The sequence below is a fragment of the Mesoplodon bidens genome (assembly GCF_964165515.1).
Source record: "Mesoplodon bidens genome assembly, contig: HAP1_SCAFFOLD_105, whole genome shotgun sequence".
NCBI lineage: Eukaryota > Metazoa > Chordata > Mammalia > Artiodactyla > Ziphiidae > Mesoplodon > Mesoplodon bidens.
The window spans coordinates 628353-649919 of record NW_027671694.1 but is presented as its reverse complement, the minus strand read 5'-3'; the positions used below and the strand labels follow the sequence as shown (position 1 = coordinate 649919).

The 21567-nt window shown below is 42.6% G+C and overlaps 1 protein-coding gene across 1 annotated transcript in view; it reads left to right on the top strand.

Annotated features, from left to right (window-relative positions):
• Positions 1–21155, top strand: part of EGFL6 (EGF like domain multiple 6) — a gene marked incomplete at both ends in the record, with an annotated part of 45398 nt that extends 24243 nt beyond the window's left edge. Inside the window, 5 exon segments of the mRNA XM_081260046.1 lie at positions 1146–1226; positions 6811–6912; positions 9069–9280; positions 9284–9334; positions 21045–21155. Coding sequence (XP_081116172.1) covers positions 1146–1226; positions 6811–6912; positions 9069–9280; positions 9284–9334; positions 21045–21155 — 557 coding nt within the window.
• Between the last annotated feature and the right edge of the window lie 412 nt (positions 21156–21567).

Here is a 21567-nt window from a genome sequence, read left to right as displayed (position 1 = left end):
TTGATGCAGACCCGCTTTCTGCTCCAGGCCAAGGAAGCCCAGTTGTCCTGCCAGCAGGGTCGTCTGGACACCCAGCTTTGCATGCAGCACAACCCCAGGCCCCAGAGAGCGCCCCTTGGTGAATCTCCCAAACTCTACCTTTTTCCTTCATGAAGGCACTTTTTACAGGTGCACTCATGAAAGAAGATTTTCAGAGTTGCGTGGTTATTATCTAAAAAAGCAAGACAGACAGTTGGAGGAAAATTCTATAGAAACGTTAAGCTTAAGTTTTCTGCATGAGCTGGAGAACTGCCCTTGTCACTGGTGGCCGAGCAGAGCCCATCACCAGCCTCAGCCCCTCCAGGGTGGTTTCCATGTTAACCCACCCTGGATCCCGCACATTGAGACTTTCCATTTCTTTCTCACCAGGCGTCTGTTGCTCCCTCTATATTTTGTCTTGTCTGTTCCTGCTCCATGGCTGTTAGATTTAACCAAATGAAAAGTAGCTCCAGCCCCACTGGTCCAAGAACTAGCATACCAATGACATTATCTCCATTAATAGAGTCAAAATCTCAAAAGATATGTTTCCAAAACATGGTGATAAGGGATGTGTAATTTAGGTTGCTTGGGTGATGCTTAGGTCAACTGGGGGCACCTGTGGAAAAAGATGTTCTACATGAGGAAACTGGAACAAATACGAATGCTTTGGAAATGTTAGGGAAACACAGTTGTAACATATTATGTCCGTAGAACACAGTGGTCCCTTGGTATCCATGGGGGATTGGTTCCAGGAACTCTCACAGATACCAAAATCCATGGGTGCTCAAGTCCCTTATATAAAATAGTGCAGCATTCACATATAACCTACACACATCCTCCCATATACTTTAAGTAATCTCTAGATTACTTAAAATACATAATACAATGTAAATGCTGTGTAAATAGTTGCCTGGCGCTCAAGGCAAATTCAAGTTTTGCTCTTTGGAAGTTTCTGGATTTTCAAAAAAATATTTTCGACCTGTGTTTGGTTGAATCTGTGGACATAGAGCCCATGGATATGGAGGGCCAGCTGTATATGATAAAACCCTCTTTGTTTGTTCATTCATATCTTCTTAGCACGTGAGGCTTTAGGATTTTTTTTTAACTGATCAAGTGTTCATTGTTAGCCCCTAAGGTGAACGAAGCGGGAGAAGTTGATCTGGTTCTGGTCCAAAGAAGAGCTACAACATCCCAACTGGAACACAGAGGTGAGTAATGCCTTCTTCCAAGTATACGCTCTTTCATGGTGTCCCATGGCCCTTTCATTTCTTCATAGGATGAGATGGTTGTGTATGAATCACTGCTTCATTCCTAAATACCCAAGGGAAGAATCATTACATCATGATAACCAGTGCCAGTGTGAAAATAGCAAGTCCTTATGTGATTAATACCAATGATTATGGTACTATAAGGATGTTTTCTCTCTACATGAAACCTGGAGTAAAGAAGTGAGGTAGATCATATGTATGGAGACGGCAGAAAATAACATTTGCTTCAACTTCAACCCATGGGGGCCCACAACCTGAAAATCATCATGTACTAAAATCTGGCCCTAAGTGCCTGTGTCAGTTACCTATTGCCACAGTAGCGCTTTGTAACAGACAACCACAAACCCTCAGTGCCTATGTCAATAAATATTTAGCTTTGCATGTGAGTCTGTGGGTTGGCTGGACAGTTCTGCTGATCTGGGCTGGTCTGGGTGGGGCTCGCCCCTGTGTCTGCATCAGCTGTGGGCCTGCTCGGTGACTTCGCTCATCTTAACTGTGCTCCCTCACAGGCCTGGGGCCTCAGATGGGACACCTGGGCTGACTCTGGTCTGCTCCATGGGGTCTCTCGTCCTCCCGGAGGCTAACCAAGCTTGTTCTTGTGAGGCAGTGGCAGGGTTCCCAGAAAGAGAGCAGAGGCACACAGGCCTGGTCTAGGCCAGAACTGGCACAGCGTGGCTTCTGTCATACTCTATTGGCCAAGGCAAGTCATAAGGCCAGCCCAGGCTTAAGAGTTGGGGAAGGCACAACAAAGTCATATTGCAGAGAGTGTGGACAAAGGGAGGGCTAAAAATTGGGACCATTTATGTGATCATTCTAGCAAGGCCTCATAATCTGGAATTTCTTAGGCATCATCCCTAATTTCCTCTGAGTTTATTTAGCACTTTCACTACCCACGACAAATTACACGCGCATCTCTACACAGACATCAGGGAAAAGCCTACCTATATATGTATCCCTTTTACTTGGTGTAAATATGAATGTCTTGATCTCTTTCCTTTTCAAACTTTCACTTACCACTATACATGTTCTAAGCTTGTGCTAATTGGATTTCCTTCTATGTTTAATCCATGATTACATTCTCCAATTCTGCACTTTTTGTTTATAGGACAATCTCCACAATGAAGAAAGTACCTCTCTACTTCACTCCTCCAAATTTAATCTGAGAAGCTTCTACAAAAAATTTTCCAGAGGGTAGTGACCCATGACCCAACTCCTATAGGCATCTTGTTTTCTTCCACATTTCTCCTAAGTGTCCCGCGTTTTTGTTTTTGGTTTGTTTTTTGTTTTTGTTTTTGTTTTTATGCAGCATGCAGGATCTTAGTTCCCTGACCAAGGATCGAACCCACTCCCCCTGCAGTGGAAAAGCAGAGTCTTAACCACTGGACTGCCAGAGATGTCCCAGTGTTCCGCTTTTTTAATTTCTCTGCATCAAACATCTTATTGCCCATTTTCCTGGTTAGGAAGAAAATGTTTTATAGCTCAGGGGTTAAGCTACCTTCTTTAGGTGCTTGGAACTTCTGCCCCAGCTCTGCTTTACACTTCTAAATGACATTAATAAATTATTTGAGTCCTCTTTGGATCTCCAAATCAACCAGGTTTCTTACTTTACTTTTTCTTCCATAATCCTCAAAGAAACACAGAAAGTTTACAATTTTGTTTATTAGCTAATGCCTCTGATTTTAAAGGTCTTTGAATAAGGTGTCCAGAGTGCTCAGTCTCAATTAGTAGACTCAGGTGAACCCCCCAACTCCTCCACTTGATGTTTGCCTGGGGCAGGTCACGTAGGCTTGTGATATCTCATGGCTTTCATGTGTAAAGTCAGAATAAGAGCAACACTCCTCTCTAAGGTGCTGTCTTAGGCTGAGTTCCTCAAAAACAGACCTTGAGACAAGAATTTGTGTGCAAGTGGTTTATGTGCACAGTGATTCCATGAAACAGTGGTTGGAGACCGGGGAAGAGAAGGAGTTAATAAAGGACATGTCATTGAGCAAGTTTCCACTGTAGGTGCCTGGAGCTGGATCCAACTGGGGAATCTGGGAGCCAGTGTATAGAACACATGGCTCAGAATTATCCTACTGGAGGGGCAAGGGAGCTGGGGTATTTATATACCAACTCCCATCTGACATTGATTGAAGGCCACTCCCAGGAAGGTGTTAATTCCCTGGTGCTCCTGGCCTGCCATAAAATCAGGGAAGGACACCACTGTGGCAACTGGATCTCTATCCCATTTGGACCCTTTACAAGACTGGAGAGAACCTGGATTCCAATCTGACTTCAGGTCCAGGTCCAATTCCAGAACTTAGTGGTCATACCCAAAGGCAGGGAAGCAGAGGTAGCTAACCACCAAGTCCTGTCCATCACTGGTTGAGGACTCACCGAGGGAAAGAGCTCCCTGTTATTCTGGTCTGACTGGCTTTGGCCAAGCATGATCCAGCCAGAGAATACCCTCACTCAGAGAATTGTGTTGTTTTCAGTAGAAAGCCCTGTGCCTGCAAGGGAACATAACGTGCCAACAGGTACTGGTGCGGCACCAACAGCATCTGTTTTGGAGGGTGGTATGGATTAAATCAGAGAATGTGTTTGAAAGTACTTTGTAAACCATAAAGTGCTATACGAATGAAATATGGTGCTAGTGAGACCAAAGCCTTGAGTTTTATCTCTTAGTGGAATGCTTGGCTACATACCGTTCCATTGCCCCAGTTTACATTCCCCATCTCTCACATGATGCAAAAGAAGGGGGAGTTTGGTACAAACGTGCCATTACAGTTATAAACCAACTGAAACTTATGTTGCATTATTTGTGGACTGCTAACATAAACTTGTCAAACGAGTAATAGCACTTACTAAAGAATATTGAAGACTGGGGCTTCCCTGTTGGTGCAGTGGTTGAGAGTCCACCTGCCAATGCAGGGAACATGGGTTCATGCCCCGGTCCGGGAAGATCCCGGATGCTGCAGAGCGGCCGGGCCCGTGAGCCATGGCTGCTGAGCCTGCACGTCCGGAGCCTGTGCTCCGCAACGGGAGAGGCCACAGCAGTGAGAGGCCCGCATACCAAAAAAAAAAAAAAAATTGAAGAGTGGAAGCAAGTGTTACCTGGCATTTTTTATCTATTTATTTTTCCTTTTTTTTAATTGATTTTTATTGGAGTATAGTTGCTTTACAATGTTGTGGTAGTTTCTGTTGTACAGCAAAGTGAATCAGTTATACATATACATATGTCCCCTTTTATTTGAATTTTCTTCCCATTTAGGTCACCACAGAGCATTGAATAGAGTTCCCTGTGCTCTACAGTAGGTTCTCAGTAGTTATCTATTTTATACATAGTATCAATAGTGTATATACTTCAATCCCAATCTCCCCATTCATCCCATCCCCCTGCTATCTTTTAATTTTAAAACTGGGACTAGAAATAAGATATCTTTGCTGGAATAGGGAAAAATAAGTGTTAGAAAGACAGGAAAGTGAGAGAAGAAGCCATGTGTTTGTAATGGCTTAAGATATGTGCAGACAGACAGCCTGGATTTCAGTCTGATTTAGGATTCAGGTCCAGTTCCAGCCCACAGTGTCTGGGGGACTTGGACAAGTCACTTATGACTCTTAGTTTTACTTACCTGAAAATGCGCCTGATTGTGGAATTTTTGTGACAGTCAAATCAAATGATGTAATGTACATGAAAATGTTTTGCAACTTGTAATGAGTCAAAACCAGTTGCTGCCACTTCTCTCTTTAGCTTTTCCTTTTCCCCTTTCCTTGCCATTCCTTTATTCCTCAGTATAAACTGCCAAGACCCCAAATCCAAGCCAGAGGCTGACGTTTGTTATAAATCAGAAGCATCTCAGTCTTTCCCCTCTTTCCCAGTGGTGTTTTCTAACACCGACATGACATCAGGGGTCAAGCCTTTTTTGTAAGGGCCAGATGGTAAATATTTTAGGCTTTGTGAACCATACCATCTCTGTTGCATCTGTCAACTCTGTCATTGTAGCTCAAAAGCATCCATAGACAGTATGTAAATGAATGGGCATGGTGTGTTTCAATAAAATGTTATTTGCAAGAACAAGCAGTGAGCCAGGATGTTAGTTTGCAGACCCCAATCTACATAAAAGTAACCAGAGGCACTAGTTCAAAGTTTGTACTAACTGGCCCTGTAGTCCATGCAGTTGTTAGAATTTGTTAAATTAACATTCGTTAAGTAGAGCCCCTGCGTGCCACATGGCTCAACAAAACCCCACAAAAGAAATTGAGATAGAGAAGCTTATTACTCTGGGTCCTGGGGGACTACATGGCAAGGCCTCCAGGGGCCACAGAGGGAAGTCGAGGCAGGATGTGGGGCACACACCTCTATTAGGGTCCATGTGCGGAGCACTTTGGGGTTGCTGGGCGAAGCCTGCTTGATGCATTCCAACAAAAACAATAGGGTTTTGGTAAGCTACGAGGGGGTCTTATCTAAGGAGTGCACAAGGGCCAGGCCCTGGGAAGTAGGGAAGACTGTCAATCACAAGGGCTGTTGGGGAAGTCATATCAGGAACTCACTTTTATTCATGACTCTGCAAGCTCTTATCTAAGGCGTGCACTTGCACAATGACTAGTGCCAGTTAGAGGCCCCCACAAGCCGTGTTGCCAAACAAAACGGATGCCAGGGCAGCGATACTGTGGTGTAGCTTGGCTAAGCTCTCTCTTTTTTTTAAATTGAAGTATAGTTGATTGGCAATGCTGTGATCATTTCTGGTATACAGCAAACTGACTGTTTTATATATATATATATATACACACACATATATATATATATATATATTCTTTTTCATATTCTTTTCCATTATGGTTTATTACAGATATTGAATATAGTTCCCTGTGCTATACAGTAGGACCTTATTGTTTATCCATCCTATATATAATAGTTTGCATCTGCTAGTCCCAAATTCCCTAAACGTTTATTTATTTATTTATTTATTTAATTTTGGGCTGTGTTGGGTCTTAATTGCTGTGCACGGGCTTTCTCTAGTTGCGGCAAGTGGGGGCTACCCTTCGTTGTGGTGTGCAGGCTTCTCATTGCGGTGGCTTCTCTTGTGGCACAGCACGGGCTCTAGGCACGCGGGCTTCAGTAGTTGTGGTACATGGGCTCACTAGTTGTGGTTCCCAGTATCTAGAGTGCAGGCTAAGTTAGTTGTGGCTCATGGGCTTAGTTGCCCCATGGCATGCAGACCAGGGATCGAACCTGTGTCCCCCTCATTGGCAGGCAGATTCTTAACCACTGTGCCACCATGGAGGTACCCCAAATTCCCTAAACACTTGACAGCAACTGAAAACATGGCATTGCCTTCCAAAGCTCCCAATGTTAAACATTTTCCTAATGCTTTTTTTTTTGGCCGCTCCACGTGGCTTGCAGGATCTTAGTTTCTGACAAGGGTTTGCACGCTGAACCCGGTCCCCCTGCAGTGGAAGTGTGGAGTCCTCACCACTGGACTGCCAGGCAATTCCCTTTCCTAATGCTCTTAATGTTGATGAAATGCACCCTTTTTCTCAGCAGATTTAAATATCTCAGGTGACTGCAGCTTTGACTACGGGGTCTGTGACTGGAAACAGGATATAGAAGATGATTTCGTCTGGAATCCTGCTGACCGAGATAATGGTATTCAGATTTCACTATTTCATGTTATGCGATATGGCCCAGGGAAAGAGAGATCCAATGATTGGAGAGTGATTTTTCCTATCGCTTGTGTGGTCAGGGTTGTTTGTTAAGTTTGGAAACTTTTAGACCTTCCCAAGTCTCCCCTGATGAATGATTGACTTGGGTCAGCATATATTCTCCTCCTTAATCTCTCTCCCACCCACCTACCCCCGCAAAGGATTCTCCAGCAAAATTCTTCCATATTCATTTTCCTGCTGCTGAGAGACAGATGTGGGAATTCATATACGCATTAAGAGTATTTGGGGAAAGGTAGAAGGAAATTGTTTCTTTTTCCCAGTTTACCAACTGTGGTGCTCTGTGGTTTTGTTTTGGGTTTGGAAGGCAGGGGATATAAATCTGAAAAGGAAATATGATCTCTCCCTAGACCTGGAGTTTTAGTAGAGTTACCCTTCAGAACATTGAAACCATAATGAGCATCAAATCAGCAATCTGAACTCTTGGACTAGACTTTCCTTCTATTCCTTGAGGATTTCTTTCTTTCCACTGGATTTTTCTCTGCCTAAGCTCTGAGCTGCCTGCTTTCCACTGCCTACTTAAACACTGTTGATGAGTTCTAACTTCCGTTTGGGTAGAACATTTGGCTGGCTGATCCCATTTGGAGCATAAATTGAATCTTGGTCATTTAAGGCTGACTCTATAATTAGAGATAACTGTTATACCTTTAGGAAATCCAGATCCTTACCAAATTGTTTATTTGGGGATGTATAGGCTCAGCTCTCAGGTAAAAGGTCCTTCTTGTAGATCCTTCCTCTAGACTAATTCCTCCCTGAGATCTTTCCTTGCAAGCCCTTACATGCAATCAGGAAACTGGATATCTCCTAATAAAAATTCCTTTTAGAAATTGGGATTAGGGTAGAGGGTAGAAGTCCCCTATTTACAAATACCTCATTCACAAATGACCCTGGGGTTCTCAGCTTTTGCATCACTCAGATTGTCCACCCTCCCTTCCTGAACTTCCATCAGATCTCTAGGTGGGCTGGTTCTTCCCTACAGTTAAATATAGAAAAGAAACATGGGATGAATCAGCATTTTTAGAAGGATAAAATATCAAGGACAGATCAAAATGGGCTTCAGCTGGGAGTGAAAGGGAAACCTACCACAATGGGTCACAGAAGAGAGTATAGCTAGGAGAACTGCCACATAAAATATAGGATACCTAAATTTCAGATAGCAATGCATACTTTTTAGTATATCTCAGACATGTTGTTTATGTGAAATGCAAACTCCACTGGGCAGCCTGTATTTTTAGTTTCTGAATCTAGCAAACTTACTAACTGGGGAAGAAGACCAGAAAATCTCTGGGTCCAGTGAAAACTAAAGCATCATCAACCTGGGTCCTGGGAGTGTCTGTGGACTAGCAGAAGACTCCACCCACCCACCATGTCTTTCTTCTGGCTTCTAGAGGAATTCCTTCTTCCTATCAACTTCTTCAAACCCCACTCTATGAGAGTTTTTGCCCAAGTCCATCAAAGCTACAACCAGAAGACTGGAGATGAGCAAACATCCACCACACTGGTTAAAAAATACCTGAGAAAAGGATCTTAGAAACAAAAGTGACCTGTGTTCCTGCCATGTTCAATCAGAACTTAGAGTGATACATTACACATGGTGGCTGAGCACCACGTGTACATTGTTACAAAGTCATGTATGTGTGGATTAAATACTACACTGTGGACCCACCTGATGATCTGGCCATGATACATGCCAACTCGGGGAAATGCATTCCAAGGTTCAAACAATCAATGTGGAAAGTTCTGGAACACAAGTTCTCCATTAGCAGAAAATCACCTACAGTGATAAAAGACCATTTAATTAGGTTCTTGCCCCATATCTGGTATTACCAAGCTTTGTGAATGAGAACAAATTCTTCAGTTTCTCTGATTCTTAGTTACCTTGTCTGGAGAGCAAAGAACTTCACCTCTGTGATCTCTAAAATCCATTTTAGCATGACAATTTTGTTCCTAAATGTTTGAAATGAAAAGGACTTCAGCATTCCCTATAATAAACTAGCATTCATTTTTTATAGATATTTTATATACTATAGCCAAACCCTTTACATTGGCCTCATTAACTGTGGGTTTTTCTTCTCTTTCAAGCTGTTAGCTACTATATGGCAGTTCCAGTACTGGCAGGTCAGAAGAAGGACATCGGCCGTTTGAAACTTGTCCTACCTAACCTGCAGCCCCAAAGCAACTTCTGTTTGCTCTTTCATTACTGGCTGGCTGGAAACAAAGTAGGGAAACTTCGAGTGTTTGTGAAAAATAGTAATAATGCCCTGGCATGGGAAAAGACCAGGAGCATGGATGAATGATGGAAGATGGGGAAAATTCAGCTGTATCAAGGGATTGATATTCCCAAAAGCATGAGTGGAAAACATATTAAATGAGATATTTACATTGTTTTTCAGTGATTTAACAAACAAAATGAAACACTTACTGAAGTATATAGGCACTGGGGCTACAAAGATGAATTAGACTCTTTCCTCCACTTAAAGAGCTTATATTCTGGAGCAAAATAAATGAGGTAATTAATAGCACAACTAATGATAATACTTGTCAAGTGCATGCATATCAACATTTTATGGGAATGAGCTGTTTGTGTGTCAGGCTCCTCTCACAAACTTCCTTCCAAACCAGGCACTAAACACCTTAATAAGTGAAAGCTCATTCATTTTATGCCCATGAATGGAGACTAGAAGGTCACTTTTTAAAAAAATTATTTTATTCAAGTATAGTTGATTTACAATATATTTTTTCTTTTATTTATTTATTTATTTTATTAGTTTCTGCTTTTTAACAAAGTGAATCAGTCATACATATACATCTGTTCCCACATCCCTTCCCTCATGCATCTCCCTCCCTCCCACCCTCCCCATCCCACCCCTCCAGGAGGTCACAAAGCACCGAGCTGATCTCCCTGTGCTCTGCGGCTGCTTCCCACTATCTATCTACCTTACGTTTGGTAGTGTATATATGTCCGTGCCTCTCTTTCGCTTTGTCACAGCTTACCCTTCCCCCTCCCCATATCCTCAAGTCCATTCTCAAGTAGGTCTGTGTCTTTATTCCCGTTTTACCCCTAGGTTCTTCATGACACTTTATTTTTTTTTAAATTCCGTATATATGTGTTAGCATACGGTATTTGTCTTTCTCTTTCTGACTTACTTCACTCTGTATGACAGACTCTAGGTCTATCCACCTCATTACAAATAGCTCAGTTTCGTTTCTTTTTATGGCTGAGTAATATTCCATTGTATATATGTGCCACATCTTCTTTATCCATTCATCCGATGATGGACACTTAGGTTGTTTCCAGCTCCGGGCCATTGTGAATAGAGCTGCAATGAACATTTTGGTACATGTCTCTTTTTGAATTATGATTTTCTCAGGGGATAGGCCTAGTAGTGGGATTGCTGGGTCATATGGTAGTTCTATTTTTAGTTTTATAAGGAACCTCCATACTGTTCTCCATAGTGGCTGTACCAATTCACATTCCCACCAGCAGTGCAAGAGTGTTCCCTTTTCTCCACACCCTCTCCAGCATTTATTCTTTCTAGATTTCTTGATGATGGCCATTCTGACTGGTGTGAGATGATATCTCATTGTAGTTTTGATTTGCATTTCTCTAATGATTAATGATGTTGAGCATTCTTTCATGTGTTTGTTGGCAGTCTGTATATCTTCTTTGGAGAAATGCCTATTTAAGTCTTCTGCCCATTTTTTGATTGGCTTGTTTGTTTTTTTGCTATTGAGCTGCATGAGCTGTTTATACATTTTGAAGATTAATCCTTTGTCAGTTGCTTCATTTGCAAATATTTTCTCCCATTCTGAGGGTTGTCTTTTGGTCTTGTTTATGGTTTCCTTTGCTGTGCAAAAGCTTTGAAGTTTCATTAGGTCCCATTTGTTTCTCTTTGTTTTTATTTCCATTTCTCTAGGAGGTGGGTCCAAAAGGATCTTGCTGTGATTTATGTCATAGAGTGTTCTGCCTATGTTTTCCTCTAAGAGTTTGATAGTTTCTGGCCTTACATTTAAGTCTTTAATCCATTTTGATCTTATTTTTGTGTATGGTGTTAGGGAATGATCTAATCTCAAACTTTTACATGTCCCTGTCCAGTTTTCCCAGCACCACTTATTGAAGAGGCTGTCCTTTCTCCACTGTACATTCCTGCCTCCTTTATCAAAGATAAGTTGGCCATATGTGCGTGGGTTTATCTCTGGGCTTTCTATCCTGATCCACTGATCTATCTTTCTGTTTTTGTGCCAGTACCACACTGTACCACTAGTGTAGCTTTGTAGTATAGTCTGAAGTCAGGGAGCCTGATTCCTCCAGCTCCGTTTTTCGTTCTCAAGATTGCTTTGCCTATTCGGGGTCTTTTGTTTTTCCAAACAAATTGTGAAATATTTTGTTCTAGTTCTGTGAAAAATGCCAGTGGTAGTTTGATAGGGATTGCATTGAATCTGTAGATTGCTTTGGGTAGTAGAGTCATTTTCAAAATATTGATTCTTCCAATCCAGGAGCATGGTATATCTCTCCATCTATTTGTATCATCTTTAATTTCTTTCATCAGTGTCTTATAATTTTCTGCATACAGGTCTTTTGTCTCCTTAGGTAGGTTTATTCCTAGATATTTTATTCTTTTTGTTGCAATGGTAAATGGGGGTGTTTTCTTGATTTCATTTTCAGATTTTTCATCATTAGTGTACAGGAATGCCAGAGATTTCTGTACATTAATTTTGTATCCTGCTACTATACCAAATTCATTGATTAGCTCTAGTAGTTTTTTGGTAGCATCCTTAGGATTCTCTATGTATAGTATCATGTCATCTGCAAACAGTGACAGCTTTACTTCTTCTTTTCCAATTTGGATTCCTTTTATTTCCTTTTCTTCTCTGATTGCTGTGGCTAAAACTTCCAAAACTATGTTGAATAAGAGTGGTGAGAGTGGGCAGCCTTGTCTTGTTCCTGATCTTAGTGGAAATGGTTTCAGTTTTTCACCATTGAGGACAATGTTGGCTGTGGGTTTGTCATATATGGCCTTTATTATGTTGAGGAAAGTTGCCTCTATGCCTACTTTCTGCAGGGTTTTTATCATAAATGGGTGTTGAGTTTTGTCGGAAGCTTTCTCTGCATCTATTGAGATGATCATATGGTTTTTCACCTTCAACTTGTTAATATGGTGTATCACATTGATGGATTTGCGTATATTGAAGAATCCTTGCATTCCTGGAATAAACCCCACTTGGTCATGGTGTATGATCCCTTTGATGTGCTGTTGGATTCTGTTTGCTAGTATTTTGTTGAGGATTTTTGCATCTATGTTCATCAGTGATATTGGCCTTTAGTTTTCTTTCTTTGTGACATCCTTGCCTGGTTTTGGTATCAAGGTGATGGTGGCCTCGTAGAATGAGTTTGGGAGTGTTCCTTCCTCTGATATTGTTTGGAAGAGTTTGAGAAGGATGGGTGTTAGCTCTTCTCTAAATGTTTGATAGAATTCGCCTGTGAAGCCATCTAGTCCTGGGCTTTTGTTTGATGGAAGATTTTTAATCACAGTTTCAATTTCAGTGCTTGTGATTGGTCTATTCATATTTTCTATTTCTTCCTGAGTCAGTCTTGGCAGGTTATGCATTTCTAGGAATTTGTCCATTTCTTCCAGGTTGTCCATTTTATTGGCATAGAGTTGCTTATAGTAATCTCTCATGATCTTTTGTATTTCTGCAGTGTCAGTTGTTACTTCTCCTTTTTCATTTCTAATTCTATTGATTTGAGTCTTCTCCCTTCTTTTCTTGATGAGTCTGGCTAATGGTTTGTCAATTTTGTTTATCTTCTCAAGGAACCAGCTTTTAGTTTGGTTGATTTTTGCTATCGTTTCCTTCATTTCTTTTTCATTTATTTCTGATCTGATCTTTATGATTTCTTTCCTTCTGCTAACTTTGGGGTTTTTGGTTCTTCTTTCTCTAATTGCTTTAGGTGCATTGTCAGGTTGTTTCCTCGAGATGTTTCCTGTTTCTTAAGGTGGGATTGTATTGCTATAAACTTCCCCCTTAGAACTGCTTTTGCTGCGTCCCATAGGTTTTGGGTCGTCGTGTCTCCATTGTCATTTGTTTCTAGGTATTTTTTAATTTCCTCTTTGATTTCTTCAGTGATCACTTCATTATTAACTAGTGTATTGTTTAGCCTCCATGTGTTTGTATTTTTTACAGATCTTTTCCTGTAATTGATGTCTAGTCTCATAGCATTGTGGTCGGAAAAGATACTTGATACAATTTCAATTTTCTTAAATTTACCAAGGCTTGATTTCTGACCCAAGATATGATCTATCCTGGAGAATGTTCCATGAGCACTTGAGAAAAATGTGTATTCTGTTGTTTTTGGATGGAATGTCCTATATATATCAACTAAGTCTATCTTGTTTAATGTATCATTTAAAGCTTGTGTTTCCTTATTTATTTTCATTTTGGATGATCTGTCCATTGGTGAACGTAGGGTGTTAAAGTCCCCTACTATGATTGTGTTACTGTCGATTTCCCCTTTTATGGCTGTTAGTATTTGCCTTATGTATTGAGGTGCTCCTATGTTGGGTGCATAAATAATTACAATTGTTATATCTTTTTCTTGGATTGATCCCTTTATCGTTATGTAGTGTCCTTCTTTGTCTCTTCTAACAATCTTTATTTTAAAGTCTATTTTGTCTGATATAAGAATTGCTACTCCAGCTTTCTTTTGATTTCCATTTGCATGGAATATTTTTTTCCATCCCCTTACTTTCAATCTGTATGTGTCTCTAGGTCTGAAGTGGGTCTCTTGTAGACAGCATATATATGGGTCTTGTTTTTGTATCCATTCAGCCAATCTGTGTCTTTTGGTGGGAGCATTTAGTCCATTTACATTTAAGGTAATTATTGATATGTATGTTCGTATTCCCATTTCCTTAATTGCTTTGGGTTCGTTATTGTAGGTATATTCCTTCTGTTGTGTTTCTTGCCTAGAGAAGTTCCTTTAGCATTTGTTGTAAAGCTGGTTTGGTGGTGCTGAAGTCTCTCAGCTTTAGCTTGTCTGTAAAGGTTTTAATTTCTCCATCAAATCTGAATGAGATCCTTGCTGGGTAGAGTAATCTTGGTTGCAGGTTTCTCTCCTTCATCACTTTAATTATGTCCTGCCACTCCCTTCTGGCTTGTAGAGTTTCTGCTGAGAGATCAGCTGTTAACCTGTTGTTTTTGGTGTCTGACCCCAGTGGCTAAGGTTGTTTCAGTAGGTTGTGTAGGCTTCCTGGTGGGGGGGACTAATGCCTGTGTTCTGGTGGTTGAGGCTCGATCTTATCTTTCTGGTGGACAGGTCCACGTCTGGTGGTGTGTTTTGGGGTGCCTATGGCCTTATTATGTTTTTAGGTAGCCTCTCTGCTAATGGGTGGGGTTGTGTTCCTGCCTTGCTAGTTGCTTGGCATAGGGTGACCAGCACTGTAGCTTGCTGGTCGTTGACTGAAGCTGGGTGCTGGTGTTGGGATGGAGATATCTGGGAGATTTTTGCTGCTTGATATTATGTGGAGCTGGGAGGTCTCATGTGGACCCGTGTCCTGAAGTTGGCTCTCCCACTTCAGAGGCACAGCACTGGCTCCTGGCTGCATCACCAAGAGCCTTTCATCCACCCGGCTCAGAATAACAGGGATAAAATGTAGAAAGAAAGAATTAGTAGAAGAAAGAAAGAGAGAGGGAAAGAAAGGAAGAAGGGAAGGAAGGAAGTAAGAAAGAAAGAAAGGAGGGAGGGAGGGAGGAAGGATGGAAAGAAAGAAGGAAAGAAAGGAGGGAGGGAGGGAGGAATGAAAGCAAAAGGAAGAGTGAATGGAAGAAGGGAGGGAGGAAGGGAGGAAGGAAAGAAAGAAAGAAAGACAGGAGGGAGGGAGGGAGGGAGGAAAGAAAAAGAAAGTGGAAAGAAGAAGGGTGGGAGGGAGGGAGGGAGGAAAGAAAAAGAAAGAAGGAAAGGAGGAGCCGAGGGAGGGAGGAAGGGAAGGTAGGAAAAAAAGAAAGAGCAGGTAAAGTAAAATAGAATAAAGTATGAAATATAGTAGCGTTATTAAAATTAGAAGGTAATTATTGAAAAAAAAAAACGGACCGATAGAACCCTGGGACATATGGTGGAAGCAAAGCTATACAGAGAGAATCTTACACAGAAGATTACACATACACATTCACAAAAAGAGAGCAGGGGGAAAAATCAAAAATCTTGCTCTCCAAGTCCACGTCCTCAATTTGGGATAATTCGTTGTAAAAAGAGGAAAAGGGCGAGAAGTCTGAAATCTTGCTCTCTAAGTCCACCTCCTTAATTTGGAATAATTCGTTGTAAAAAGAGGAAAAGGGGGGAAAGTCTTAAATCTTGTCCTCAAAGTCCACTTCCTCAATTTGGGATGATTCGCTGTCCATTCATGCACTCCACAGATGCAGGGCACATCAATGGACCGTGGAGCTTTAATCCGCTGCCTCCTAGGCTGCACAGAGAGATTTCCCTGTCTCTGCTCTCACAGCTCCCGGGTCTCAGCCTTGGACCTGGCCCCGCCTCTGCGCGTAAGGTCGCCGGAGGGCGTCCGTTCTTCGCTCAGACAGGACGGGTTTATAGGAGCCGCTGATTCGGGGGCTCTGGCTCACTCAGGCAGAGGGGAGGGAGGGGCGCACAGTGTGGGGCGGGCCTGCGGCGGCAGAGGCCGGCGTGACGTTGCAGCAGCCCGTGGCGCTCCCTGCGCTTTCCTGGGAAAGCCGTCCCCGGGTCTCGGGACCCTGGCAGTGGCGGGGTGCACAGGCCCCCCGGAAGGCGGGGCGGACAGTGACCCGCGCTCGCACACAGGCCCTGCGGCGGCGGCGGCGGCAGCGGCAGCGGCAGCAGCCCCAGCGTCCCATGCCCGTCTCCGAGGTCCGCGCCTTTAGCCGCGGCTCGCGCCTGTCTCCAGCGCTTCCGCAAGCAGCCCTCTTAATGCCCTCTCCTCGCGCACCAGTAAACAAAAGGGAAAAAAGTCTCTTGCCTCTTCGGCAGCTCCAGACCCTTTCCCCGGACTCCCTCCGGGCTAGCCGTGGTGCACTAACCGCTTCAGGCTCTCTTCCTGCCGCCAGCCCCAGTCCTCTCCCTGCGCTCCGACTGAAAGCCGATACCCGAGCCTCAGCTCCCAGCCCCGCCCGCCACGGCGGCCGAGCAGACAAGCCTCTCGGGCTGGTGTGTGCCTGAGGGCACCGGTCCTCTGTGCCGGAATCTCTCCGCTTTGCCCTCCGCACCCCTGTTGCTGTGCTTCTCCTCCGCTACTCTGAAGCTTTCCCCCTCCGCCACCTGCAGTCTCCGCCCGCGAAGGGGCTTGTAGTGTGTAGAAACCTTCCCTCCTTCACGGCTCCCTCCCACTGGTGCAGGTCCCGTCCCTATCCTATTGTCTCTGTTTATTCTTTTTTTCTTTTGCCCTACCCAGGTATGTGGGGAGTTTCTTGCCTTTTGGGGGGTCTGAGGTCTTCTGTCAGCATTCAGTAGGTGTCCTGTAGGAGTTGTTCCACGTGTAGATGAATTTCTGATGTATCTGTGGGGAGGAAGGTGATCTCCGCGTCTTACTCTTCCGCCATCTTCCTCCGGGCCGATTTACAATATTGTGTTAATTTCTCTGTACAGAAAATTGATTCAGTTATACATATATATATTTTTTCATATTGTTTTCCATTATGGTAAATCACAAGATATTGAATATAGTTCCCTGTGCTATACAGTAGGAACTTGTTATTTATCCATCGTCTCTATAATAGTTTGCATCTGCTAATCCCAAACTCTCATTTCTTCCCTCCCCACCGCCCTCCCCCTTGGCAACCACAAGTCTGTTCTCTATGTCTGTGAGTCTGTTTCGTAGATAAGTTCATTTGTATCATATTTTAGATTCTACATATAAGTGGTATCATATGGTATTTGTCTTTCTCTGGCTGACTTACTTTACTTAGTGTGGTCATCTGTAGGACCATCCAAGTTGCTGCAGATGGCATTATTTCATTTTTTTATGGCTGAGTAGTATTCCTTTGTATATATCTACCACATCTAGAAGGTCATTCTTTAAATGTTTTTTGGACTGCACTGAGAGAGTGGCCATTGTCTGGGGTACCAAAGACCACCTCAGGTTCCATTATTCCCTAGAAGGACTCAGTACTCAGAAAACCTGTTATATTCACAATTATAGTTTGTTACGGTGAAAAGATATAGATTAAAATCAGCAGAGGGAAAAGGCATGTAAGGCAGAGGAGAGATTGGGCACAGCATGTAGTTTTCTTCTCCTGGTGAGTCATAGAGACAGCTCTTAATTCTCTTAGTAACAATGCATAACAACATTCACAAAGTACTGCCCACCAGAGAAGTTCACACAAGCCTTGGTGTTCAGGGGTTTTGTTCTGGGTCAGTCTGCCTGCATGAGTGCCCACATGGCTGACCCTGGTTTCTCAGTCTTTAACTTCTCCGGAGGACAGGCTGATACTGTGTGGCCCAAGGTCCCCACCATAAGTCAAATTGTTAGCATAAGTTATCTGGTGTGGCCACAGACACTCTTAAGAGGTAAGATATTCCAGGGACTTAGAGGTTATTTTCCAGGAACCAGTCAAGGGCCAAACCTGTCTTTGGAATGTGCAGAGTTTGGACAACCCAGACCTGCTAAGTTCATCCTTTATTGCCCAGTGGATTTAATAAAGGAAAACGGAGCAGAGTTTTAAGAGGAAGTTGACCAATGGGATGTACTGCTCAGAAAGAATAAATAGGATAAAAATGACAGTCTATCAAGTTTGACCATCAGGAGGTGGCTACCGACCTTTGCAGGAGTAGTATCTTTGGAGGGGAAGAGGGAAAGCCACACTGTAGAGGCACCAGGAGGGAAGAGAACAGAGCCCTGGGGACAGCCCCTATAGGCCATTATGAAAAGTTTGCTCGAAGTGGGAAGGGAAAAGATAGGGTGAAATCTAGAAGGAGATACACGAAGAGCAGAGTACCAACCAGTGGTGACAAGAAGAATGATCAGGATTCCATTTCTACTCTGCTTGTGAAAGAGAATGTGTTACTTAGTGTAAGTAAAATCCTGTAATAGGTGTCAAACCAAAAAGCCAGGTCCTTAGTGTTAGATGTTAGATTCAGCATCTCTTCATTCACTCATCACACTTGAATCAAAGCAGAGCATTTATATAAAATACATCCTGTGGACCTCCCTGTTGGTGCAGTGGTTAAGAATCCGCCTGCCAATGCAGGGGATATGGGTTCGAGCCCTGCTCCGTGAAGATCCCACATGATACAGAGCAGCTAAGCCCGTACGCCACAACTACTAAGCCTGCTCTCTAGAGCCCACCAGCCACAACTACTGAAGCCCGCGTGCCTAGAGCCCGTGCTCTGCAACAAGAGAAGCCACCGCAATGGGAAGCCCGCGCATTGCAACAAAGAGTAGCCCCCACTCACCGCAACTAGAGAAAGCCTGTGCACAGCAATGAAGACCTAATGCAGCCAAAAATAATATATTAATTTATTAAATACATTTTTAAAAAGAATAGATACCTAAAAAAAGGATTTTTTTTAACAAATAAATTAATTAAATAAATAAAGAAAATACATCCTGGGCTTCCCTGATGGCACAGTGGTTGGGAGTCTGCCTGCTAATGCAGGAGACATGGATTCAAGTCCTGATCCGGGAAGATCCCACATGATGCGGAGCAGCTAAGCCCGTGCACCACAACTACTGAAGCCTGCGTGCCTAAAGCCTGTGCTCTGCAGCAAGAAGCCACTGCAGTGAGAAGCTACACACCACAACGAAGAGTAGCCCCTGCTTGCCGCAACTAGAGAAAGCCCATGCGCAGCAACAAAAACCCAATGCAGCCGTAAATAAATAAATAAACAAACAAACAAATAAATAAATATTTATAATGAAAATAAATTAATTAATTTAATTTAATACATCCTGAGACATGACTTTAGTTAAAAATATACGTTGGGCCAAGTTAATGAACTTCCTAACCATTCTTTCCCAATTCTAGGGCTGGTTTAGCACTGACGAACACCTTAATTCTAGTTTATTCTCACTGCAAAAAATTTGAGTCCATACACATCCAATCCACATATTTACACTGTTGTGTTTGTAGCATAGTTTGGGGATCGTAACGTTGAGTCATGCTGTAAAGGGTTGAGATCCCTGTTGGAGAATTGAAGTATGCTCTGCACAGCATTCGTAATTACCTCAATGTTTACAGAATTTATATACTGAGAAATATTTTACATAACTCAATAGCTTTCTGGGGTGTGTGCTATCAAAACAGTGCTTTTATTTAAATGCACATTTTTGAAAACATGCGCCCAAAGAGCCTGGCCTGTTAGAAGGATATGCAGGCCCAGCAGGGGCCTGAGACAGGCACCTGTGCCCTGAACTTTTTCAGTACTAGGGCAAACCTTGATGGGGCATATTGGAGGGTGGGGAAGCCAAGTAGTCCAGACTAAATAATGCATTTCAGTTTATCAGTGTCATATTGGCTGTGGATATTTGTAGCAGATGTGAGTCTTACTCCATGAATTCAGGCATACAAGGTAAGTAACGTTGCTTTCTCTAAATCAAATTATATCTGAACCCAAAGCCCCATCCCACTAGGCTGTGTGGCGGGGGGGTGGGGCTGCTTGGGATTCAGTCTCCGTTATTTGCTCACACAGGGTTGAGTGAGGGCCACCCTCTCCAGGGTGGCCTAAGCATCTGAAAGGCTAAAAGTGGCACAGACATTAAGAGAGGGGCAGCGCATCTTCACTTCATCATGAGGGCCCTGGAGACCCACATTTTCTGCACCCACGTAGTTCTTCAAGTCACTCATCTCTTGAATTTCCATGCCAGACTGGACCCAGAAAACTTTACTGAAGGTTTCAGGCAACAGTTTCCCACCCAGGGCTCTGCCACAAAGACACAGTGGTGTGGTTCCTAGTCCTGGAGAAACTCACTTTTCCCCTCATTCTTTCTTCTTCTACTCCTCACAGGCACCTCACTCCACCTTCTACTGGCTTAGTCTACTCAAGGAGGTTAAGCCTGCGGGGGGCAAATATCAGGAAGGGGATGTCTTGTAGAAAAGTCTACTTTTGATTTTTATATCCCAAATCTCCTTGATGAAAGAGAACATGAGAAGCCTCCCTCAATTTTTTTTGTTGTTCCAGACTTGGCAAAAATGCAGTGGAAAAACAAACACAAATTAGGATGTCAGTTGGTTATCCTGATATTTATTTTTAGTTATCTGGGAGTATCGGTCAGGGATTTTAGTGTTGGGAAAACCACCATATCCCAAGATCTAGACATGCCTCCCTTCATTATCCCACCCATTGCAGCTGCTGTGAGGGGTCTGCTTTTCAGCTCACTACTTTAAAAAATTATCCGAAAGGAACATATTTCTGAAAGCAGTTCCTTCCTGAGAAGAGACTAGGGGAGGAAGAGATTTCTATACCCAGTTATACTATCACTTGCTGCTCAGTGATAGCTTGTCTCCAGCCATTCTCAAGAAAGTGAATCCAGGGAGAATAAGAACAACAGATAGTAGCCTGGGCAGTGGGCATTCAGTCTGTCTTTGCCCCCATTTGTCCTTCTGAGGCTTCCACTTTTCTCTTTGGAGAGCCAGGGAAAGCTGGACACACTGGTCACCATGCAAGCCTAAAATTGCTTCATCTCTGCTGCTCTGAACACTGTTCTGTGATCATTTTATGTTCACAGGGAGTATTAAATTCCTTCTAGCCTGGTTTTCGAAAAGAAAATCGTATTATTTTTTTAGGTTTTTTTTTTTTTTTCCCTTTAATTGGGAATTACAGAATTTCCTCTTAAACCTGACTCTTCTCAGCTATCCAGGGCTTTCCAGGTTCTTTTAGGTATTGCAGTGACCCTGTTTTCTCTGAATGTAATTCACTCAGTGTAGATACCTGGCATCTGGAAAATATATTATTATATATTCAATGTCAAAGCCTGTTTCTATGCAACAGGGACATATGAATTTAGTCCAGTTTAATAGCTATTAAATAGTGGGACTTTATCATTGCTTTAAATATTTTGAAGTAATTTTTTATTCCCTCTACATTATTAGATCATTTCTGAAGCAGAACGTGGTAAGGGCAAAACTGGAGAAATTGCGGTGGATGGCATCTTGCTGGTTTCAGGCTTATGTCCAGATGGCCTTTTATCTGTGGATGATTGAGTGTTACTGTTGTCTTTTGTATCTTTATATTTGGCTTTTTATGTCAGTCCTCTGTTTTTTGACATTATATAATAGATCCTCCCTGTATTTTAGAAATACAAACTGAAAAATTGTGATGTATCAACAGAATCATTATTTTAAGATGCCTTTCTTGTACAAGATATGCCAATATTTGCTTTCAATATAATACCACTGTGTCTTCTCATTCATTTCTGAGTCTATAAAATGTGGATGTGTCAGTTCAGCCCTCCCCTCCAACCCCAGTATGTTTGATATGTCTACATGATTTGATGAACCACTTTATATAACATTTTGAGAATTACAAAAAAAAAAAAACAGAGAAATGTTTAACTGTTTGACTTTTATGGCACTTCTTGGAAAGTATAACATCACAGATAGACTTTTACCTAAG